The 25,241-nt window shown below is 39.1% G+C and overlaps 1 protein-coding gene across 7 annotated transcripts in view; it reads left to right on the top strand.

Annotated features, from left to right (window-relative positions):
- Positions 1-25,241, top strand: part of PLCB4 (phospholipase C beta 4) — a 214,762-nt gene that overhangs the window by 147,725 nt on the left and 41,796 nt on the right. For 5 of the 7 annotated variants that reach the window (XM_064146107.1, XM_064146111.1, XM_064146108.1 and 2 more), the window contains 14 exons: positions 4,060-4,168; positions 6,020-6,230; positions 6,829-6,922; positions 7,573-7,652; positions 8,131-8,215; positions 10,705-10,795; positions 11,679-11,774; positions 12,928-13,025; positions 14,681-14,713; positions 17,304-17,445; positions 18,049-18,133; positions 18,328-18,452; positions 20,967-21,018; positions 23,244-23,346. In XM_064146107.1, the coding sequence (XP_064002177.1) occupies positions 4,060-4,168; positions 6,020-6,230; positions 6,829-6,922; positions 7,573-7,652; positions 8,131-8,215; positions 10,705-10,795; positions 11,679-11,774; positions 12,928-13,025; positions 14,681-14,713; positions 17,304-17,445; positions 18,049-18,133; positions 18,328-18,452; positions 20,967-21,018; positions 23,244-23,346 (1,404 nt within the window). The remainder of the gene's footprint in view (positions 1-4,059; positions 4,169-6,019; positions 6,231-6,828; positions 6,923-7,572; positions 7,653-8,130; positions 8,216-10,704; positions 10,796-11,678; positions 11,775-12,927; positions 13,026-14,680; positions 14,714-17,303; positions 17,446-18,048; positions 18,134-18,327; positions 18,453-20,966; positions 21,019-23,243; positions 23,347-25,241) is intronic. The other 2 variants (XM_064146110.1, XM_064146112.1) reach the window with 1 other exon arrangement.

The following is a 25,241-nucleotide window of genomic DNA, read 5'->3' on the forward strand; positions in this document are numbered from 1 at the left end:
AAAGTGTGTTTCCTTGGAGCCCAGGCTTCTGAAGAACTGTCACAAATTGTAAGAACTGGCTGGCTAGCTCAGTAACGGACTAAATTGGAATTGTTATGCTCTCAGTTTGTGATGGTTTGGGTGTTACCCCCCCCCACACACACACTTTTGAAATCACCCAGACTGGACTCAGTCAGCTCTGGGAATATAAATGAAGCTTATATTTACAGCTAGCACAATATACAAGCAGCTGTTTACAATATCTACAGTTATAGACAGAAATATACAAGGTAAAAAATTAATACAGAAACACAACTCCCCTCCCAGAAACCTGAGTCCCCAGGAGGGCTCTCAACCACCCCTGCACCTTCCCCCTGCCCCTCTCAACCTTACCCCAGTCCTAAAGAAGGATGGAGGTTCAGCCAAGAGGTTAAGAAGCAAAGGTGAGTGGAAGGTGTGTTAGAGATGTTGCTCAGTCAGCAGCCCAGCCAGAAAGTGAGACAAAATGGCCAGAGTGTTATCTAATGTTTTCGTTTCTTCTTCAGCAGGACTCTGAGGGGAGTAGACATCACCATTGTCTTCCTTTCACAGCCTATGATCTAGTTCTTCTCACCAAAACGTTCTACCCTGCTTCAAACTAGCACACAGTTTTACATTGTTTTAGCAGGTTTTTTTACAGAATTGGAAGCCTTATTTTATAGGCATTATTGCAGAAAGATGTGTCTTCTTGCTGTGTCCTTAGCAATGCACATCTTTCTCAGTCATACCCAGTGACAGGACAAGGGGCAATGAGTGGAAGTTGAGGCATAGGAAGTTCCATGTAAACATGAGGAAAAGTTTTTTTCACTGTGAGGGTGACAGAGCACTGGAACAGATTGCCCCAGGGGGGGTTGTGGAGTATCCCTCTGTTGAAACATTCAAGACCCACCTGGATGCATTCCTGTGTGATCTGGTATAGATGATCCTCCTCTGGCAGGATAGTTGGACTAGATGATCTTGTGAGGTCCTTTCCAGCCCCTGACATTCCATGATTCTGTGAATCTTGCAGATGGACATTTAGTTTGTGGCCAGAGGTGGGAAAAATTAATCTAGTTTTATGGAGTAGGACATTCATTCTGATGACTGAAACGAATGGTATTGTCTCTGTGCTGGAGGTCTCCAAATAGAACTTAAAGCTTTGGTCACGATTTAAAAGGTACTAAATGACCTAGCATCTCCCTCCTGAATTGGTCATTTCTGTCCTCTTGACAGCTGCCGAGCCCTTCAATTAGCAGTGCTATTTAATGCTGGAAGATATAAAATGATTATTATCATTATATAGGAGGGGACAACATGGGCAGAGCAGTTCTTCAGGAGTCTTTAACCTAAGTTATTTCAAATTCAGTAACCTCCAAGGCATGCTGCAGAAGCTGTAAGTGTTATGGGTTTTTAAGAGAGAGCATGAGGAAGTTGTTCCATATGAGTGGAGAGTGAGCTGCTTTCCTGGAGTTTCTCCAAACTGCTGTCTGTGATTTAGTGCTGCTGGCTGACAGCTGTACATCAGTGTTAAAGCTTCTGGGAAGTTTTCAGAAATTCAATTGTTGTCAGATACTGAGTATTTTGTTTAGGTCTTAATTTTTTAAAGTCAAATTTCGGAAAAGTAGTAGGAAAACGATGAATGTCACTACTATTGAGATTGGTTCCTGCCCTTGGTTTGCAGCAATGCATTAATAAGCCAAGTAACTGTCAAAATGGAAATTCAGTAATCTGAGCAGTTCTCATCCTTTCATCTGGGAAGGAGGTGTGAGGAAATCCTTTTCTATCCCCTTTTTTCCACACTGCCTCCTCTTTTCCCCTCTTGCTCTCCCTCTCTCCCTTTCTCCCTCCCTCTTGCTTGCTCTTTCTGTGTCCCTCTATTTTTCATACCCACAAAAGCAATCCTTCTTAGCACTCCACAGGACGAATTCAAGAGGCAGAATTGGTTTTGTCACGTTGTTAACTGCTGTGCACCTCAGTTCCTATCAGAGACTGGAGGTCTGCCTGGGGAGCCTGGGTGGCCTCTCTCTCTGTTGCTGAACCGTACAGGCATTCTTTTAGACGATTCACCCTCATAGGAATGGAGATAACCTGTACAATAAGATAACTAGAACAATCAAATGCAGTGACTTTGGATGAACAATTAGATCTAGGGTTTGTTGTCTTTCTGGATGAAACTTCAGACTTTTAGTCTTGGTCAGCTTTGGTGTCACAACTTTTCCTGTGGCAACAAGCTCAGTAGTGCAAAACTGTTTTCTGCAGGTTTCCCCAAAAGACGCTGGCAAGCATTATTCATTTTCTTAAGGAAAACTGAATCAGTTGTCAGTTTTGCTTTACTTTTTTAAACCAATTAAACATGAAGACTAGCTTTTATTAAAATACAAAATACATAGTGAGTTATGAATGTTACTACAAAAAGAATAATTTACTCTTAGCTCCTTCCAGTAACTATGGGACTCTCTCAAGAGGAAACTTACTTTATCTCATTTATTTTTTACTGTTTGCTTATGACTAACTGTAGAAGGAAAAGGGTAGGGAACAACACTTTTCTTGAGTTAAGAACCTTCCCTACTATTTCTTACAATTTTCAAAGTGGTATATTGTCACTAATGGTGTGAAGCTTGCTGTTTGTCACAGTAGGCTGTACTGTTGCATGCCACTGTTGTGCTGCTGTGTGTACTGCTTAGCAAGTTATGTCCTGCATCCATCTGCTGTCATACCATATTTCATCCAAGTTTTATTAGATATCCAAACAGCTGATGTGTAGTGAATGAAACTGCTGTATTTTAGGTGCTGCAGACTGTCAATAGCATTACTTGAGAGACCTCTCTTTAATTGCACAATTAAATTGGCATTGGTTGTAATTTCTTGGAATTAATCAAGGAGACATGCCAATGGATTCATTGTGAGAAAAGAGCTCAAATGCTTATTTTTTTATTGGATATTGCTTTTTTCCTGTGGAAAAATGTCATTAATTTTATGCATGAGGAATTACAGCAAATGCTGACAGTACTGTGCCAAGCTATGTAAACACCATCCTGTCCACTCCAAATTATTCATCACCAATATGAGGGTGGCTTGTTACATCTCTGAATTCTGCTTAAACTGAAGCTTGAAACTGCACCTACTGGATTAAAAAGTGTTTTCACATTCGTATTTACTTCTTTGTTTTATTGCATCTGCTTACATGCAATGTAAACTATTTTCAATTCCGATTTTGACTTTCTTTTAATGGAGAATCAGGCACACAGTCTGCAGCTCTAATCCAACATGGTGAAGACCCAAAAGTCATGTAGCACACTGTTGAGTGAAAACTCAAAAACTTGTGGAGTTTTAGTAGTGTATTAGAAATCACTGCTAAATTGTATCTAAATATTACATAAATTATGGAATCCTACTGTTGTCAATTGCTGTGAATTGAAGAGATGATACTGTGAAGCTCTTTAAGTTGTACCTATTTCTTTTGAGAACTTACACTATTTTTTGAACAGTTAATAACACAATATTGCCACAATTCAGAAATAATCAACAGTAGATGCATATTTCTAATTTTGGGGTCCAAATTCTGTATTTGTATTATGGGTTGAATTTACTTTTCAGTTTTACTTTAGCTATAGCAAATACTAGAGACATGTATTTTTGCAGAGGGGATTAGACTGCCATCAGTCAAGTCTGTAGGATGAGGAAAAGAGAATTTACAGATATAAGAGATTTAGTTATTAATTTTCAACATTTCATTTACACATATGCCACATGCAATCACTATTTGCACAAATAAGCCATAGTAAGACAAGTTATGCGATTGCACTGGACCAGGTTCTTTCAGATAGTTTTATAATCAAACTGCTTAGGATTCTTATGAAACATAAAGTTCTTTTTTTTGTCTAAAGCTGAAGTTACTGTTGAATAGTCTGTAAGTTTTAGGGCTTCCTCACCCCCTTCTTTTTTTTCTTTTTTTTTGTTAAGTGTCCACTCCTTCCTTTCTCATCTGCAGTAATGAAACGCTCTTGGATAATAGCCATGCACTGTATTGTTTTACTGAATTCCACTGTTTTCTAACCTTAGCATCAACGAGATCCTCGGCTCAATGAAATTTTATTTCCCTTTTATGATACAAAAAGAGCAATGCAGATAATTGAGACATATGAGCCAGATGAAGACTTGAAGAGTAAAGGTAAATGTGGGAGGGAATTCAGTATTCACTGGATGTAGGTATTTGTTCCAGAGCATCCAAACGTTTTAAAGAGAGTTTACAGTTGTTCTTCTCAGGGGGCATGCGCTCATGTGGCAGTCTGGTGACCTAGATCAGGACTAATCTGCTGAAAAATACCTCCTCCTCAAAATAGGTGGTTTTTTTTCAGAATGATGTCATCTCCTGTGCAGGTTATTGCGTGGCTACAAAGACAGCCATCCTGACAGAAACTGGAAGAGACTAGAACTGAGTAAATAGAGACCAACACAGAGGCTCCTAGCAACAAGGTGGCATGCACATGGCAATGGCCAAGGTTGCAGACTGCAAAGCTGTGCAGATACTGTGTGAAAATTAAAAAACAATCCAAAAAACCTACTATGTGCAGCATTGGATATGCATCTCTCTTCTTAGCATATAATCTGTGTGGTGCTTCAGGGCAGCAGGCTAGCTTAGAACAAGCTATTTTGGATGGGTACATTGAGAAATGCTCTTTGAGCAAGAAGATTGTGAGAAGTGTCTCCCAGCCATTCTTGAACTGTTTGTGTCCTGAAGTGATATGATCTGTTGAACACACAGAGCTCTGCTAAGTTACTGAAGCCGCAGCCATTGCTTGTCTAGAGCTCCTGCTCAGCTGTCACTTTCTTCCACTAGATGATGCACTAAAAGTATCATGTGAAATATTTAGTGCTGCTGCTTTTGAGTTGTCAGTGCTCAACAAAACAAAAGCATTCTTAAAGTCGAAAATTCCATTTCACCTCCTTCTTCCCCCTTCTTCCAAAACTCCAAGTCATCTGAGAGGATTTCAGTAGGATCTGCCAAAACAGTTCACCTCTGGCTGACACCAAGCATGGAAAAATGTAAGCTGCAGTAGAGGATTTTTTCAGAAAGTGAGGAGCAGAATGAAAAGCAGGATTACTGGAGTTGCCTCTGCAAGAGTAAAGTTGTCTTTATTCTGTCTGTAAACAGAATAAAAATACAACTACTGCAACATGTTTATTAGCAATAGCTGAGTGTTTGTACATGACTTTGGGGAAAGCTATCTCCAAATTAGTGCCAGATAACTATTCTCTGCAGTGACTGTGAGCAGTCTCGTCTTCCTTACCCCAGATAATTTTTTTTCCACTCTCTTAGCCACTTTAAAAAATAATATTGCAGTAATTATTACTCTTCTGAATTTTCATTAAAACCTATGCCTTCGCTTACATTTTTTTATACTTTGTGAAGCACATAACAGCAGAGAAATAAAAGGTCCTAGGAATTCTGTCCTCCAGATTACTATGTCCTGTGCTCTTTGCCAAAAACGGCTCACTTTTTGTTATAGAGGAATAAGCCTGTAGTTCAAACAGTAAACCTGAAGGTATCTGAGATTTTCCTAATGCTTTTGCAGATGAACACATGCAGATATTTTCAGGTACACCTTCACTTGTTTTTGTCAGTGTAGAGCAGTCTGCTGCGAGATGATTAACAGCAATGTAGCACAGTCAGAGCACAGGACTAGCTAAGGAAGAGGGGGAAAATGTACCCTGTAAGACTGGTAGATGCAAGCTCACAATTTCTGATTCAAAGTTCCAGAGCCAAAATTATTCAGAGTATTCTGACACATCACTACTTACTTGCTACTTTCACATCCTCTTGGTGCCTTATGACAACGTGTGAGGAGTGACAAGTTTTGCACCAGCAACTGCTGGTCGGCTTGGAGCAGTGGAGGGAGCATGCTTCTGTTTGCTTGCAGAAAGAAGCCTGTGCAAGCATAGCTGTGGTATTAGGGTTCATGCTCATGATGCAGTTTGATTCCTGCCCGCTAATTTAACCACACTTTCTTCTTCCTTCTAGGTGTCATATCAAGTGATGGATTTTGCAGATACTTGATGTCAGATGAAAATGCACCAGTTTTCCTGGACCGTTTAGAATTATATCAAGAAATGGACCACCCTTTAGCTCATTATTTCATCAGTTCCTCTCACAATACCTATTTAACAGGCCGGCAGTTTGGTGGCAAGTCTTCGGTGGAGATGTACAGACAAGTGCTTTTGGCTGGATGCAGGTTGGAAGCAGATAACAGCTTTTAATATTTGTGAATTTAGTACTTGAAGCCGACATGATGTATTGCGTAATTGAAAGTATGAATGTGTTGATTTGTGTATATAATTTATATATAAAAAAAATAGACTTATTTAAAACTGGTTTTCTCACAAAAGCATTGAAAGGCAGTGAAATACAGAAATTGGTGTAAGGAGAATGCTTGTGAGAAACTTAGAATTTTGATCTCAGATTGACAACTGAATTTCAGAGGACTTACTGCTTTGTAATTAAGAAGTTTATAATGAAAACAAGATTCAGATTATGATTTCCTGTTTATTTTCTTAACATGCTGGAATGTGTCAGTTAACTAAGTGAATAAATTTAAAAAAGTGTTACACAACTAAAAAAATTATTGACCCACATATACACTATATTCTAAGTAGTATATCCAAAGTAATAAAAGCAATCTGAAATTACACATACGGCTTAAAAGGAGTTGTGTAATGCCTAAAATGGCTGTGTAATTTGCTGCTCGGAAGATAACTGCTTAGAACACGCCTAGAGTAGCTTTCCTGTCATGAAACACTAAGAAAGCTGACATCATTTTTCTTGGGTGTTAGGTGTGTTGAGCTGGACTGTTGGGATGGCAAAGGTGAAGACCAAGAACCAATAATAACTCATGGAAAAGCAATGTGTACAGATATTCTTTTCAAGGTAAATCCCTGACCTCTACCACCTGACAGCAAGCCTCAGTAGAACCCTTGGACAAGAATCTATAGAGCATACCTTTGCCTCCTCAGCAGCCTGCTCCTATTCTCTTGTGACAGTGTGATGCATTGCATAAGCACAATTCCTTGTGCTCAGATCTAAGAGCTTATTTCTGACTTGCATCATACAACCCATGTGTTACATCTGCCTCTACACAGGAAATGCAGAAAGCAGGCTTATTTCTTTTGCCCTGTATTTACACCTCCTGTGACACTTTGCACCCCAGAATAACTATTTTTTTATGTTGTCTGAGAAGTTCCTTACCTGCAGAAAAAGCCTGCTGATGCAGGAGTTACTCGGAGCTGTTTTCCATGGCAAGAGAGGATGGCAGCAGGTCCTGCACTAGTGTTGATGGGTTCTAGGTAAAGCTGGCCATCATTACTGCAGGTGCAGTGAGGCACTTTCTGAGTACTGGGTCTAGGTTGTTGTGGTGCAACATACAAGTGTGAGCATACAATTTGTTCTACTTTTTTACTTGGCACACCTAAGACTCAGCTCTGTGGTTTCTCAGAGTGGGGTGGCGAACAAAGAAATCTCTTTCATTACTATTGTAATTTGATCTGTTCTAATTGAAATCCTATTATTGCATTTTATAGGATGTAATTCAAGCCATTAAGGAAACAGCATTTGTTACATCAGAGTATCCTGTCATTCTTTCATTTGAAAATCACTGCAGGTATGTAGTGTCTTGTTTGGTTTGTGGGGTTTGTTTGTTTGGGTTTTGTTGGGGTTTTTTAATAATGCAATGTGTGAGGTGGTGCAGCAGTGTCAGTGTACTTGAAAACTTTGTGAGGATATGCAAGAGTATTGAATGTCACATAGAAGAAACTGTAATATAATAGTCAATCTTTCTTTAGCATAATAGCAATATTTTTATCTGTGATAAAGCTGTGAAATATACTTGCACCTACTGTCCTCATATTAGCTGTATGGGATTCAGTTAGTGTGCTTTTATTGGTCTGATTCAATGTATCTATGTCAGGTGAGAGATTTTTATTGACAGTATAATTACACTAAAGAAATACTTCTCAGTTGAGAGTAAGTGGGCAGTATATAATTTGAGATACCTAAATTACTTAGTATTATTCTCTTTTGCTGAGGAGTAGTGACTTCTTTTTTAGATTTAAAAATTAACCAGCATCGTTTTTTTCCAGCAAATATCAGCAGTACAAGATGTCAAAATACTGTGAAGATCTTTTTGGAGATCTCCTGTTGAAGCAGCCTCTTGAAACACATCCAGTATGTTATGTTCTGACAGTCTTTGACTTTTTTTTTAAAATACATATGTTAGTCGTATTTAAAAGAGATGATAAAGTGGGATCATATCAGCTATAGTACTGTTCACTGCCAGTCCTGTGCTTTCAAAAATGCCTAGGGGTTTTTTGTGTCTGTGCTTTTTCGTACAAACTTGTCTTTATCTGATTTGTTTAATCTCTTCTGTACAGGGCTTTGGCAAGCAGCCTGGGGAAATCCATCCCCTTGATGTGTGGCGTAATATCAGCACCTACATAAAATATACCACTTATATTGTATTTTCAGGTCATACATAACTCTGAAATTACCAATCACTGTTGAAAAACAAGTAAATTGCATGATCTAAGCTGAGGAATTCTCTTCTTTCAGCTGCACTTTGCATGCTTCAGATCAGATTCTGCAGTCTAGATTCCCCCCACTAATGCATTAAGGTTTAAATTAAGCACAGGGCGTTTTCCTTCAGTCTCATTTGGACAATCAAGTGCACAGTGATCTGCATGCACTTCACTCTCCTGCATGGCAGGAGATAATAACAGACCTTCACAAACACAGTATTTGAGACTTTAATAGCTTGTTATCCAGTGCTTGCAGCTATTCCTCTAGGCCTTCCTTACTGTCCTGAGCTGTTGTGTTCACTGTCTGCCAGCAGTCACCCAAAACTTGCAGATGCTTTCTAATGTTGTGGGGGATCACAGCAAAGAAGGCTCTGCTTTACCTTTCAGCTCCTGTCAGCAAAGGGGACTCTTGCCATTATCATCTCTAGAGCTGTTCTTTTCTTGGCTTTGCTTGCATGTTGCAGGGACAGCAAAGCACAGGGCTTGGTGAATTAACAGGCTGCCGCATTCCTCACAAATGGCAGCTTCCACCAGCTTTCAGGGAATCCTAAAACAGAGCTGGACAAAGGCTTCTATGCAACTAACTTGGGGCCAAATATTTCACCTTAGCTGCCTGTGCTCTAGTACAACTGAGTCTTCTGCATTTTGTGTCCATTCCTCCTCATGGGTGAATTCAGTCCTCACCTACTCACAAAGTGTTTTAGAGATGGCAGAAGGAGCTTGAAATGTGTGTTTTACAAATGTGTGGATTCTGATACCTTGACTGGTCGACTGAGGAGAGCTCACTTAACAGCAACATGGCATAGGCTGAAGCAGATTTGGTTTAAAGTAAATATTTGTCCAAGCATCCAGTGATTATACACTTGCTTGGGGATGCAGACTGGCATCCTGGAAGCCTGGGGACAAATGATCTCTGTGGCACTGACATCTAGTGGAATTACAACCAAAGCACTCTCAGGAACAATATCTTTCTATCCAGCATGCTGAAACTCCCTTGACTGAGCTCACCTGGTGATTCTTGATTGCCCTCCTGCAAGGAGGTTTGCATCCATTCTTGTGAAGTTGGGTTAATTAATTTGGGCTGGGTTGTTTATTTATTATGTTATTAATGCTGGGTTGTCATTTGTCACCTCTGCTGCTTTTATTTGGTTTAAAGTTGTGGTGCCTCATTCTTTTGTTTCTTCATCTAGAGTGCTGTTTCTGCATAGCTTAGAGTTACATTTAAGGATAAGAATATCTGGATATTCTAAGAATTTTACTAGTTATGAAATGCATTCTACTCCTATATAACTTATAGTACACTGGAAACCACAGTCTATTATACCACCAGATTGCAATACTTAGCAAGCCTGATGAAGAGAAGCTGCTAGTTACTGTACCCAAATTTCTATTCTTTGCCTCTGTAATGTGATGTGTCTTTAAATCAAAGGATTTTGTATTTTTTTTTCTCAAGAGCTTTTTTCATTCCTTCCCCAAACTGGAACCAACATTTTAGTAGTACTTCCTTGTGTATGTGAAAGTCGCCATTCAGTTTTCACAAACTGAAGATGTGTCCCTGTAACCCTACTGGCAAAAACAATCCTCATTTCTTAGCTAAGGACTGAGTAGTTTTCTCTTTACCAGTGTCAGACCATTCCTGCTCTGTAAGTATGTGTGGCCTGCCTCACTTGCATGAGTATACCTTGAGAGACCATAAATGGTGACTTATTTAAACATCATATGATAATGGACAAAAATGTGACTTGGGCTGTGTGTGAGCCACATGCTGATGTGAACCTTTCAGGGAGAGAGGGAAAGTAGGATGTCTTCTGATGAAGAGTTGCAGATCTCATCCATGCCAGCTGCTAGGCAAGAGAAAGAGGGATATGTTTTGATTGGTGCAATTGAGGATGGCATAGGCTGGAGACCACTGTGCTGGCTTCAGCCAACAACACTTACCTGAGCACAGCATTCCCATGGGATAGGGAAGAAGCAGAGGAGACAGTATAACTGCAGTCACACTACCTTCCAGGATTGTGCCTGAGGTGGCACTGCTTGTTCATTGCCATTTACCATTGTTGTCCTAAAGCCAAATCCCAGATAGGAACACAGAGAGACCAAATAGCTTTCATTAAGCCTTTTCTTTAAAATATTTTACAGCTCGATCCAGGTAAAGCCTTACCTTCACCTAATGACCTCAAAAGAAAGATTCTCATAAAGAATAAAAGACTGAAACCTGAAGTAGAAAAAAGTAAGTAAAGTTTGTCAAGTATTAAAATCCAGATGTTGTTACTAGAGTTTCCAAATTGCTTGTACTTTAGTGTTGGAAGAATACAAACTATATGTAAATAATGCTGTGTTTGCCCTTGTGTTTCATATGAGTGCCAGAGTCTAAGCCTTCATATCAGCATGTAGCACAGATAGACCTAAAAATGTAATCCTGAGACTTATCAGATTGCAGCTTAAGCTGAAATACAACGCAGATAGAATCTCTAGTAAATTCTGCCTGCACGGGTATGTTTGCCTTGCTGTGTTTTTCCAGGATAAGCATAAAAAGAAATGGAATTTCAAATTGCTCTTCTTGCTATTATTGCCAGTTCTGATATTTATCTTCTTCCAGTAATAGCAATGTTGCTGTATTAGTTTTCAGTATGGCTATGATGGTAAACCCTGATCCTTTTCCATTCAAAGATAAGCACACAGACCTTCCACTGATTTAAATCACAGGTGATTGCGTTCATACTGTCTAACCAAAGTGCAGGCGGGAACACAATTGAAAATCCAAGTACTTTGCTTCCACTTGCACAGATCAAGCACCAAAGAGATGGATATCTATTTATGCTTTGAAGTAGTAATATGCTTGATCCAAAGACCTTTGAAGTCTACAAATATTTTTCTTAACTTCTGTGAGCTTTGGATGCTGCCCTCACTGACCACTTCTCATATCTAACAATAGTGTATTTTTAATGATGCTCTCACTCTGTGAAATTTTGATGACTGAAAACTTAAAGGATCCTTTAAATGAAAGTAGCTCTTGGGATCAGAAAATCATATATGATTGTTCTCATGTATTTACTTGTGCTACAAACTGTTCATGTCATGACAGATTTCTTTTTGTTTTTTCTTATTAACAGAGCAGCTTGACGCTCTGAAAAAAATGATGGAGGCTGGGGAAACTGCTGCTCCTGTAAATATCCTAGAGGATGATAATGAGGAAGAAATAGAAAGTGGTGAGGATTCCATAGAGAGGCTTCTCAAACATTGCCTGTGGTCCATCAGTAGGCTGGCATAAGCAGCTAGTATGTACATTACCCACATGGCCAGTCTAAGGCAACAAGTCTGGGCTCAGTACAGGACTATTACCATCTCATCTTGGATACATGCCACAGCTTCTGACTTTGTGGCAGGCTGTGGAAGGAATGTGAACTCAGTTGGTGGCAATGGTGGTAAATTTGACTTCTACTTACTGTTCAGAAGTTATATTGGAGCTGCACCCAAGTCAAATTTTCACTATGTGTGTATGTCTGTGGGAGACTGGGAAGCTGTGGTCTTTGCTTTGAAAACAGATTTATTGTGTTGTGTCATTTTATCTTGTGTCAATATTGCATTATATTTTATATGGATAGAATGAGGAATAGGATTTTCTTTCCAAACTTCAGGTATCTTCAGTGTAAACATCAAGATCTGAGCCATTGATGTGGAACGTGTTCATGACAAACAGACATACCTAGTGCAAAATTCACTTTGTCTGTTTTAAATGTCCACCTTTAGAAGAAGTAATTCACACATTGCCTGCAGGCTGATTTCCATTGGAATGCTTATTTCTAACAGTGTTCTTATTGTGCTGTGCTTTTCATTATGTGCTAAACTACCAAGAAGCTCAAATAAGTGTATTCTAAAATTATATATATTGTTGAAATACATATGAATAATGAGATTAATGATTTTGTGTTTGCAAAAAGCCTTTTTAGATAGAGTACAGTAGGTTCCAATGGAAAACCATCCTAAAAGTAAACTAAAGTAGTTTTTTATATTAGAAGCACATAGAGAGTGTTGTACAATGCACAAAAAGCCTGGATACCAGCAACTTTTAACATGTTTAAATAACTCTGTCTTCATTTCTTTTTATTACCCCAAGCCAAAGCAAATTACTAATTCCCTCAGTAAATACATTTTTTCTTACTAACCCTGTCAAAAGTATGTGAGAATCTCAGGCCTTAGCTGTAATTTCCTACTAATGCTTGGAAACTTAATACTCTTATTTATGTCTTTGAAATAATGGAAAAACCAAACCTGTGTAGTTGACTGATGTTTGTATTATTTCTTGCACATACCTAGCAGTTGCTGTGGTTTTTGAACTGCTCCTTTTTCTTTTCTGTGCAGCTGACCAGGAAGAGGAAGCCCATCCAGAGTACAAATTTGGAAGTGACCTTGTAGACGATTACAGTCAAAAAGAAGCTGTTGCTATTAGTGTCAAAAAGGTGAGTTTGCTTCGTACAAGTATTTCTTTGGAAGCTTTCCACAGATGTGAGTGTAAAAGACCCTGTTTTGTGGAAGCATCACAGCACATGTTGTCAGAAGAGTCAAACTCAAGGTCTTCCCTAGATCCCTTAAACTTTAAGTACATGACAAGACAAAATTTTGTAGCTGAAAATCTCTCACTCAGGTAAAATACTGATTGAGGAAACCCTATGTAGGGAAACAGTATAAAAGTGGAGAATTTGATTAAAAGTACTAAGTGAAGATAACAAGCCTGATCCTACCTCTTGATATTTTACATCTCAGTTGCAGAGCCCTAATAGGGGATGGAATATCGGCTTCTGCACTCAGTGGTACTTTTTGCAAGGCTGTGTGTCTGTGTCTTCTTTACAGGGCTTCCCTGAGTCATTTCTTATTGAGTCTTAGAGCAGATTCTTCTTCCACCTACAGAAATGAAGACAAAATAGGACAATCATTGCCAAGTGGGGTGGGTATGGCAGTGAGACTATACCAGACAGCCAGGTGGCAGGCAGGGTAAGAGTCCCTTTCATTCCACTCATACTGGATGTAGTACAGGTTGTTGATCTGTGCTTAGTAACTTGAATATTAATTGACAAGTAGTTAGACACAGAATATTGGGATTCAAACTAAGCCTGCCCGTTACTGAAGATGTTATTGGCCACTTCTCTCCTCCTGGCTATCTTTGGATCTTACTCCAGAAATATAGATATGGAAAGTCTTTCGTAAGCGTTGTATTTGGCAGTACGTTCCTAGCCTCAGGCATCAAACCTACCTTCTGGTTACATCTTGAAGTCAATATCTTTGCTTCTTCAAGAGTTAATATGAAAGCCACCCATTAAAGTATCATTTAACTTCCTCACTCTAGAGCTGGTTTCCCTTACTAAGGTCCTCAACTGGTCCTCAGTGTTTTGGGGGTTTTGTTTGATGTTTTTGTTAGTTGTCTTTTTGTGTATTTTGTTTTGGTTTGGGGATTTTTGGTGGGGTTTTTTGTTGTTGTTTTGGGGTTTGTTTGGTTTGGTTTGTTTTTCTTCAGATTACTCACTCAGCCTTAGTATATGTCCTTGGGTAACTTGTCTGCTTCTTTCTTATCAGTGACAATCTTTATTCTTTATGAATGCACATTCAGTGCCAAGTCAGCATTTATCTGAGATTCTCAGTAGTGCAGCATGTAACAGACTGTCCCATTGCAGATAGTGTCATGATATAGGCCTTTTCCAAATGTGGACATTAAAGCACAGTCTACATCAGTCTGAACCCTTAAGCTTTCAGAGCCTGAGCTGGTTACATATCCAGATTGGATGATCTTTTGTGTTTTCTGAGTACATCATTCTTTCATTCTTGTCTGAAACTTCTTTTCCCCAGCATCTAGATGTAGCGGTGGTTTGGGCTTAACTCTGGCATCCTCTCTCCTGTTCCCATTGCTAGCCAGATGTTGAGCTTCGGATCTTGTGTACTGAAATCTGAAAGAAACTGCAAATTCTTGCAAGCATATGGGACAGAAGAGCCACCAAAACAGGTGGAATTTGGTGTACTTTAGCTAAATGCATTAACTTATTGAGGATTTTTTTTTCCCCTTACTGTGAGTGTTTCTTATTGCTTTTTCTTTGGTTAATGTATATATATTTTTTTCCTTTAGGCTGTTGAAGATTCTGAGCAAGAAAACAAAAAGGTGACACATAGGATGTTATGTAGTTTATTTTATTGCTTTATTTATAACATACATTTTACTTACCATGCATTCTTAGTAGATTAACAGTTTTATTCTCAATTTCACTCTACCTCCTTTTGTCCTCTAGGGTGTCATCTCCTGTACTTCTACACAGGGTTTAGGGCCATCAGAAAATTTCAAGACAGACAGGACTGTATGACTTCCTCCTGTTTATAAGTGCCTGATCTCAGTTTCTAATGTCATGCATTGGGAAACAGCAGTTCTTTGAATGGTATTGAGATGTATCATCCCTGCTTCTTTTTATTTCCTTTCCCCTTACTCTTTTCCTCTCTCTCTTTCTTTTCCTTTTTCTTTCCCTTGGAACTTCTGCATTTATCTTATCCCAGGAATTCCTTCTTTTAAGACTCTTCCCACCTCGTCTGCTCTCTTCCTTCTTCTCTCATTAAAGCTGCTCCTAACCACACTTAGTTTAAATCTGTGCTGCTTTCTAAGTGGGTTCTACTTCTTTTTTTTTGAGGGGTAAGGAGGTGTAAATGATGTATAGCAATAACTTCTCCTCCCACCTTGAGTTGTTTACTCTATCTTCAAAAAAGGGTCATGTGCCTTGTAACAATTCTTCTGTTTTCGTAGGCTTTGAGAAACATTCCATCTTTACCCCCTTCTAATTCACAGTTTTAAAATTCTGCAAAGAATGTAGCCCATTTACTCAAAAAAAAAAAAAAAAAGTCTGCAAGTAAATAAGATAAAGTTAATGATCTGTAGATTGAGAACACTGTCTCAGAGTTACTGTGTAATGCAGTCATACAGGTATAGTCTTCAAGTTACTACTGCTTTGGCACTAAAGCAGCCCTATCCGTTTAGATTTCTTTTCCACTATGATTTATTTAGATGTTTATGGATCAAGACAGTAAATTATGATTAGCAGTTTTGAGCATTCATCAAGAAATACATGGAAGGAGCCTGATTTATAGAAGACAAGTGGTCAGGTTTCCCTGAATTACTGGCTGTCAAAAATCAAGACACTGAGAAGGAATAGTTTCTTTAAAGAAATTTGGTCTTAATTTGTTCTGAACTATTAACAAGTATTGACCTAGCAAAAAAAATATGCCTGTATTCTGGTGATCAAGGCATGTACCACTTGGAATATTTAGGGAACAGATCTGTAAAAACCCTCCCTGTAAACCTTGCAGACTCCTGAAGAGTAGTTGGATTGAGCTGACTGTTCTGTGAGTAGTATTAAAATGTGGTATCAATTTGATTTCATGGCCCACTGGAAGTTTAATTTGGTCTAAAATGAACATAAAACAATGTGTACCTGGAATCCTTCTGATAATTTGGCTATTCTATGCAGACGGAAAATGATGTTCCTTGGGACTATAATAGTCTTATCATGTCAAGATATAAATTGCTTCATGTCACATAGAATTCACTTTCTGAAGTATGTCTGCACTCTATAGTGTGTAGAGGTATGTGCCTGTTCTGCTGGTCCGTAGCTTCACATTTCCTTTACTTTCCCCACTCCTGAGTTAAATGAGTTGCAATAATGAAGATTTTGCATTCTTTTCCTTGAGAAAAGTGCATCCTGTACTTTGCAGTGCATCCTGTTATTGACTATTCCCTGAAAGAGTTGTGAACAAGAACTTTATGACAAACATGAGTTGTGTTCTGGAAATGGAATGCTGTACTGTAAGAATTTTTGAATATACTTAGTATATTCTTGCAGAAGTTCCCTGCCAACCCACAGCAGGTTAGATTTTTTAGTAACTGGTTCACTGGTAGGAGAACAAACAAAAATGTTGCTATTAAACAGCAAGGCTTGTGGACTTTACCTAGACTGACAGATATTTTTTTCTTTCTTGTAATGAAAAGAATATGTTTCATGCTGGTTTAGGGAAAGGAAAAAGTTGGACTGGTAGATCCTTATAAGAAGTGCTTCCTATTGCAGGTTTCCAGCATATGAGATGCTTATAGAAAACATTGGAAGTTCTGTTATAAATACAGTGTATCTTCATGCGTTTGGATTCAGACTTAGCAATTTAAGTGGCTAGGAATGAGCTTGGGACTGTGTCTCTGGTAGGTCTTGTGACATCTGATTGTCCAACGAAGGTTATCCCTATATTTTGGTTTACTTTTATTAGTAAAGAATAGTGATTGGACCTGTCTCTGTTTTGATGTTGAGAAAGTTCTACTCACTACCGAGTATGCATTACCCCACCACAGCTGCTGTCAGAAACTTCATATTAAAGCACTGTTCTTAGGAACAGAAACAGATCATTACCTCCCACCATTATCCAGCCTGTTGTAATAGTTATCTTTTATCCCAAAATTACCCTACTAACATCATGTAATATTTAATCACTGCTTAGGATTTCTTCTATCATCAGTCCTCTTGCATGCATCCTGCAACATTGAGAGCGTTTGGTGAATATGTCAGTAAGAAAATAAATCTTAATTTATGACATTAAATTAGTATTAATTTGCAATTTCTTTATCTTTCTGCAGATTTGGGTAAGATTTTGTAGCACATGAAAAATCCAACAAAAATGTTTTCACACACAAATAGTGATTATTCTTTCTGATATGTTTTCAGGGTTTAGTAACTGTTGAAGATGAACAAGCATGGATGGCATCTTACAAATATGTAGGTGCCACAACCAATATACATCCATATTTATCAACAATGGTCAACTATGCTCAACCTGTAAAATTTCAAGGTTTCGATGTAGCAGAAGGTAACATAAAAGGTTGAATGAAATCAAAGTATTTGCTTATCCTAGATATTTTTTAATCTCTACATTCCCAGAGTTTAGAAATAGCATAAGACTTCTATAGTTTAATGAACAATATTGATATATTTTTAGATCTGTATCCTGAATGTTGAGGTAGTGTGTTATTGCATTGGTCTTCCACATGGAGTCACTAAATTACTGGGAAAATAGAAAGATGTTGAAGTTGATGGTATTCTACAAGCCTTTCCAGCTAAACTGCATTCTTTGGTTTATTCTCCTGTGAAGTAAGGTGAGGATGGTTGTCACAGTGGTTAGCAGTTAGTCATATTGCACACTGGACCATTTATCGTGATGTTTTGCCTTATTTGGCCACACAGCATAGGCTCTGATAAACAGTTTTGTCCTTAACAAAAAATAGAAGTGAAATTTTAAAAGTCAGAAATATTACTGAATTTCCCTTCACTATAATTTGATTCTCTGAGTGACAGATCATGGGGAAACAGACACAAATTTGCTATATCTTACTATTATATATAGAGCATGATTTTGAATTTTGAATCACTGTTACAGAAGCCTTTTAAAATACCTTGTCTGCTTTTTTTCTAGAACGAAATATTCATCATAATATGTCCTCTTTCAATGAATCAGTTGGACTAGGATATTTGAAGACACATGCCATTGAGTTTGTGAAGTATCCTTTGAATTTCTCATACCACTTCCCTACTAATGCTCCAAATAAACAAGTGTAGCTTTCTACATTTACAGTGTTCCATGCCTATAAAGTAGCTTATAGGATGAGAAACAATAAGATCAATGTAAGAAATATTGGAGATACCAGGGTACAATGTATACATTTAATTTCATTTTCCTTGATGAATTGTACAGTTACAATAAACGACAAATGAGTCGGATATACCCAAAGGGAGGCCGAGTGGATTCCAGTAATTACATGCCTCAAATTTTCTGGAACGCTGGCTGCCAGATGGTCTCACTGAACTATCAGACTCCAGGTAGGCAGCAACAACCAATGAACCTCAATCCTAAATAATGGCTTGGGCAGTAGCTCTCAGACAGATGCGATGGATTTGCTTCTGGCATTACTTGAGGAAACAGACATATGGCTGAATAACATAGTGGGTGGAATTATGGAAGCGTAAGACAATATGGTAATAAAAAAAAGCTATACATAGAAGGGAAATTCAGTGCCCTTTAATAGAGCGTTGTAACTTCTCGCATAACTGCTGATATTTTACCAGTTTCAGCTATTTTCACAAAACACAGCTTTGGCCTGGTTGGGTGCATGTCTGCAAAGTAAAGAATAAGGAATGTACAAATTAAGATGGTAAAAAGCAATGACTCTGCCAAACACTTACCTAGACCTGTTGTTGTGAAGTGTTAGTTATGTGTTCATCACTGGAGAATGCAGTCTGAGGTCTCCATTGAGAGTGTGATGCCAGGGAATGTAAATGCCCCTCCACAGCATTAACTGAGAGGAGATGTCTTGTTGCTGTTCGGTGAAAGTGCAAATATTCCAGTGTATTTGGGAGCCTGCAGGAAAACAGTGTATTTACAACAGTGTTTGGAAGAAGGTTGGTTGGGAGGGAGGTCGTGGAACGCAGTTTCACGGGAAATTCGTGGGGAAAACACACGAGGCTGGCTTGTAAAGGACAAGTGATTGATTGCTAAAGTGCCAAGATCCCCTCCCGAGCACCGAGTTACCCACCTGAACTCTTTGATGAGGCTACAGTAACAGTTCAGAAAATGGTAAATAAAAGAGAGTCTATGATTCTTTAAAGAGTTCTTTGAGTCTTTGAAGTTGTTCAGTCTTGATTTTTAGAGTTCATCAGTCTGCTCACAGTCAGCAGCTCAGCAGGGTTTCGGAGCACCACTGGGGCGTTGTCCCTTTCCCCGGCCAGGATCGGGCCCAAGCAGGCCCTCGGCCTCTGAGGATCAGGCGTCAGCAGCCTGACGCCGGGCCGAGGCCGAAGCAGGCGAGCGTGTTGGAGCAGGCTGATGGGTCGGAACGGGCCGCAGGCAGGTGGCTGGCTTGGTAGCTGGTAGGTTGGGTTGTGAGGGGTGGTTGTGGCCAGGAGGAGGTTGCTCTCTTCTCTCAGGTGGCCAGCGCCAGAACAAGAGGACACAGCCTCAAGCAGCCCCAGGCTGCGCCAGGGGAGATTTAGGCTTGAGGTGAGGAGAAAGTTCTTCGCTGAGAGAGTCATTGGACACTGGAATGGGCTGCCCGGGGAGGTGGTGGAGTCGTCATCCCTGGGGCTGTTCAAAGCAGGATTGGATGTGGCACTTGGTGCCATGGTCTGGCCTTGAGCCCTGTGGTAAAGGGTTGGACTTGATGATCTGTGAGGTCTCTTCCAACCCTGATGGTACTGTGATACTGTGATACTGTGGTTGGTAGCAGCAGCGACAACAGCATACAGCACACCCCGATGCAGGCAGACACACCATTTATAACGTTCCAAAGAGCTGTGCTCACCAGTCCTGACAATTTTTACCATATTATTACAGATTGGTACAAAGTTACAATCAACCTGTATAATTGGGCAATTCTTACCAAAACAACCTGTAGGACCACCCAAAGCTCGGCCCATCAGCAGGTGGTCAGTGTGCATGAGAACCAAGGCCGAAAGCTGGAAAACAAGGCCGATGTTTACCTTTTATCTTCCCTAGGGAAGAAACTTCTCATGGGACCAGAAGATTGTTTTGGTTTTACGATGCTTCTGGCTTAAAATGTGAGACACTGTAACCTACATGACATGGGGACCTTTCAGGGGCTTTGCCATCCTCCATGACAAGGGAGATTATTATGAGTTTACTCCCTCTGTCTTTATATTCAAGTACTGTAATAATGCATTGAAGAAAACTCCCAACTTTCTGAATGTTGAAACTAAGCAATGCTGCTGAGGTCTTTCTGGCTTACTTTTGTTATATTTTTTTTTTTTCAGCCCATAGGATATTCATCTCACCTTCTTTAACACATCAGGATTCAGGCAGCTCCACCAGACAGAAATACTTACTTCTAAGATGTCTCATCTAGTAAATTTATCTGCCTTAGACTCAGATTAATCGCACTGTTAGCATGTTTGTATCCCTGTGTTATTCAGTGATACTAGAGCATTAGCAGAATTGCAGACATTGATACTACAGATACAGAAAGTTAAGTGTTGGAAGTCCCAGCCCAGGCACTTGGCATGACCACAAACTGATGCCTCTCTACCTAACAGATGTATTTGAATTCAGGGAGAGACGTTTCCTAAGCACAGCATGAATAAAACTGTTCATGAATAAAACTGTTCATGCAACAAAACCTCACTGACAAAACTGTTACTTCTGTGAAGAAATTTGAAGGGTATTTTTTTCCTATTATTTCTTAGATGTGTGGTTTATATGCCTTTAATTTTTATTTAAACAGATTACTCAGACAAACACTCATATTTTCTTCCCTAAGAAGGATTGTTCATTGGCTGAATTTTCAGAAGGAAAGAGTATATATTTTTTTTGTCTTTTGACAGATTTAGCAATGCAGTTGAATCAAGGAAAATTTGAATATAATGGATCATGCGGGTGAGTGAAATGTTTTAAACTGTGGTCGATGTGTATCAGAATCCTTTACTGTGGTTTTAATAAAATGTTGTCTCTGTTAATTATGTGCTACAAAAGAAAAATGGGATGCTAGGTGAAGAGTGGGAATTAGTAGAATTCAGGGAGAATAATCTCCTGCAAGGAGATATTCTGATGAATATGCTTTTTAATTATGCACAGTTTTTAAAGACAAGATAGAAGAGGCTTTGTGTGCAAAGTGAGATCATGAATACCATACATAGTTACTTAAATCTTCAGCTTTTCTTCTCAGTCTTTCTTTCAAGATATGCCTCAGAAAGGAGATTCATTGCACAGTTGGAAGAATTGCCAAATTTTCTTGAACAAGTTTGGTCTTAGTATACAGGGGATTTTTTTTTTTAATCTGTGTACCTGAGTTGGAGAGCAGATTTCTCAGAGAATACTGAAGCATTTCATCTCTCTAAGGTCTTGCTCGTGACTTCTGCTTGAAAAAGGATGCTTAAGTTATAGGTTTTTCTCATGTGTTGAGTTTGTGCTTTGATAGGATAGACTGATCATTAACATCAAGAGAAAGAAGTTTGATGAATTAATAGGAAATGATAGTCCAGAAACACATTAAAACTTGAACATCATCCTAGGAAGAAACGACTCTTTAACTGATGCAAATCTTATTCAGAAAAAAGGTCAGAGCATATGAAGCTTGGTAAAAATCTTCATATGCAGAACAAGCAGTATAATGGTTTTCCATTCCATGTCTTTGTTTAGCTATGAACTCTCTGGAGAGAGGCTCTTGTGTTTGTCAGAGTTGCAGTCTCTGGTCATTTAAATGAGAATAACAAAACCAGGTGAAAAACTAAGGGGTTTTTTATGTCAGAATATGGTTCCTTTCTCATTTCATGCATAAGCCTAATAAAGGATCCTCTAATTTACTCCTGTCAAATTCTCTGAAGAACGGGCTGCTTTACTAACTAAATTACTTGACTCTTATTGTCAGTCTTCCAATAGTACAGTAATATTGTGGTAATGCACTGTAATATAGTGGCAATATTTTGATATGCTTTAATAAAGTGGTGATGTTGTAGTCACAGGAAACACACAGGGCAATGGAAAAAAATAGACATTTCCTTCTGTACTCCTGTTTTCTTGGATTTACAGTTTTTGCTGGTGAAACAAGACAGAGTCACTCTGGCTTCCACATTTTTATTTCAGTGGACTGGAAGCAGAGGCCAGGGATGCATCTGATAATTCATTTCTGCCTGTAACCTACTGCAAATTAATACAGTATTATTAAATCAAACATTTATCATGCAAGAAAAATGGGGGATATTATTTTCCTGAACAGAAAGCACATTTAGGGAAAAGTGGGAGAGAACAGTGACATTCTTTCCATTGGAATTTTTCCAGTATTTTTTAGTTGTGAATTCCATCTAGGCATATGAGTGATTCACTAGACAGAAGGTAGACTAAGGATGAATAGCAAAATAGTTTCTAGTATCCAAATTAGCTGCAGAATTAGCAGGATGACTCCAGTTATGTGTTTTCTGCCATCCGTGGACGAGAAGCTCTGTCACATGTAGCACAGCATTTCTGTGATCAGCTGTTACTGCCTTTTGGAGCAGAATCCTTGTGTTCTGATTCATCAGAGCATGTATTGGCTTCATTGGTATGTTGAGCCTGTGTGTGTAGTCCTCAGGGATGTATAACTGTTATTATGGTAGTAACTTTTATGCTACTATAATTAACAATCTGTCAGCACTGACATTATCAGCTGTTTCCCTCAAGATTTCATAACTGAGATGAAAAAATTATCTTCAAGCTGAAATCTATTACATTAATTCTATGGAACTCCTTTATTAAAAACAAAACAATACTGAATAAACCCTCTGTTTTTCCAAAGTGTTAAATAAAACAATGAGAGCATATACTTTTTATTAAATGATAACTTTCTGTATTTTTTAACATTTATTATTTAATTATTTTGAAATGTCCTTGATTATTTTATATTATTTACATCTTGAAATTTAGGGTTGATTTCATCTCTTGGTAGCTGGTCATTAAAAATTAAGATTTTTATCTGTATTCTAGACAATCATAGTTTAGTTCCTCACGCCTGCAGCTAGAAAGATAATGTTCTACAGAGCTTTAGGAAAGTTCGTTGTTTAAAGTAGAGCATATGTATTATTTCTTTTTACATGCAATAATAATTTTATTCATTTTCTTTAAATAAGGTATCTACTGAAACCAGATTTCATGCGACGACCAGACCGAACATTTGACCCTTTCTCTGAAACTCCTGTAGATGGTGTAATTGCTGCAACATGTTCTGTACAGGTAATAGAGCAATAGACAAACTTCTGTCTTCTCATCACATCCAAAACCACTTTAAAATCAACCAAAATAGGATATTTGCAGAAAATGAGTTTGGATTGCATGGATTTCATCAAATAGTTTCTGTGCTGGGTTTTTTGTGGCTGTTTGGTTGTTGTTTTTTAATAGCTGGCTGGGACATCTGTGTCTTTTCTTGATCTGGATGAATCATAGAATCAACCAGGTTGGAAGAGACCTCCGACATCATCCAGTCCAACCTATCCCCCAGCCCTAGCCAGTCAACTAGACCATGGCACTAAGTGCCTCATCCAGTCTTCTCTTGAACATCTCCAGGGATGGTGCCTCCACCACCTCCCTGGGCAGCCCATTCCAATGCCAATCACACTCTCTGGCAAGAACTTCCTCCTAACATCCAGCCTATACTTTCCCTGTCACAACTTGAGACTGTGTCCCCTTGTTCTGTTGCTGGTTGCCTGGGAGAAGAGGCCAACCCCCACCTGGCTACAATGTCCCTTCAGGCAGTTGTAGACAGCAATGAGGTCACCCCTGAGCCTTCTCTTCTCCAGGCTAAACAACCCCAGCTCCCTCAGCCTCTCCTCATAGGGTTTGTGTTCCAGGCCCCTCACCAGCTTTGTCGCCCTTCTCTGGACATGTTCCAGCACCTCAACATCTCTCTTGAATTGAGGGGCCCAGAACTGGACACAGTACTCAAGGTGTGGCCTGACCAGTGCTGAGTACAGGGGAAGAATAACCTCCCTTGTCCTACTGGCCACATTGTTGCTGATGCAGGCCAGGATGCCATTGGCTCTCTTGGCCTCCTGGGCACACTGCTGCCTCATCTTCAGCCTATTATCTATCAGTACCCCCAGGTCCCTTTTTTCCTGGCTGCTCTCCAGCCACTTTGTCCCCATCCTGTAGCACTGCTTGGGGTTGTTGTGGCCCAAGTGCAGAACCCTTCACTTGGCCTTGTTAAATGTCATCCCATTGGCCTCTGCCCACCTATCCAGCCTGTCCATGTCCCTCTGCAGGGCTCTCCTACCTTCCAACAGATCAACACCTGCTCCTAGCTTGGTGTCATCTGCAAACTTACTGATGGTGGGCTCAATCCCCTTGTCCAAATCACCAATAAAGATATTGAACAGGACATGATAGAATTAGAAATGGTTCATTATTGTCACTGAATATTAACCACCCTCGTGTTCTTTTTGAATTACATCAGCTCTCACAAATGAATAAAGGAGTTAAGTTTATTTCTATGGACAGTTTGAAATTATATAAACATCACTTCTCACTGTAGAACAAGGAATATGTGCACACACGGACAGGAGATTTTCAGAAGAGGTAGAGAAAAGTGATTCTTTTGTTGGGAGGTCTTTACCTTGGCAGTCTCCAAGTAACCAAGTCCATAAAATTTCTATTGCAGTTCTAAAGCATAGTTTGCTTGTAACAAAGCTGACAATTATAAAACTTGTTTTGTGACATGACATTTCTACTCTCTTTACTGAAGTACTCTATGTGCAGCATAACAAAAAACCTAAGCTTTCAGCTATTGCAGTGTGCAGCCTGGACGTTTCAAACCCTATCTGACCAAGGGTTCATTGTGCATTCTAGATGTTTAACTACATTTGATTGACACCTTCAGAACAAAAACTTTTTATTAACGTTGTTTTTCTTTGATGTTGATGACAGTAAAATCCCTTCAGGATGGAAGTAGTATCTGGTTGTGAGAATATAATTGCCTAATTATCATTAGAGATAGTTCTTAGATCACGTATATTGCTTCTTGATTTTCTTGTGTGACTAAAACGAGTTTGAAATTACATTCTGTCACAAAAGCGTTGAGTGGACTGAAGCCAGTCATGGTGCTCCACCACTTCAGATTTGTTCTCCAGGGTGTT

This window comes from Pogoniulus pusillus, chromosome 7 (genome assembly GCF_015220805.1).
Source record: "Pogoniulus pusillus isolate bPogPus1 chromosome 7, bPogPus1.pri, whole genome shotgun sequence".
NCBI classification, from domain to species: Eukaryota; Metazoa; Chordata; class Aves; order Piciformes; family Lybiidae; genus Pogoniulus; species Pogoniulus pusillus.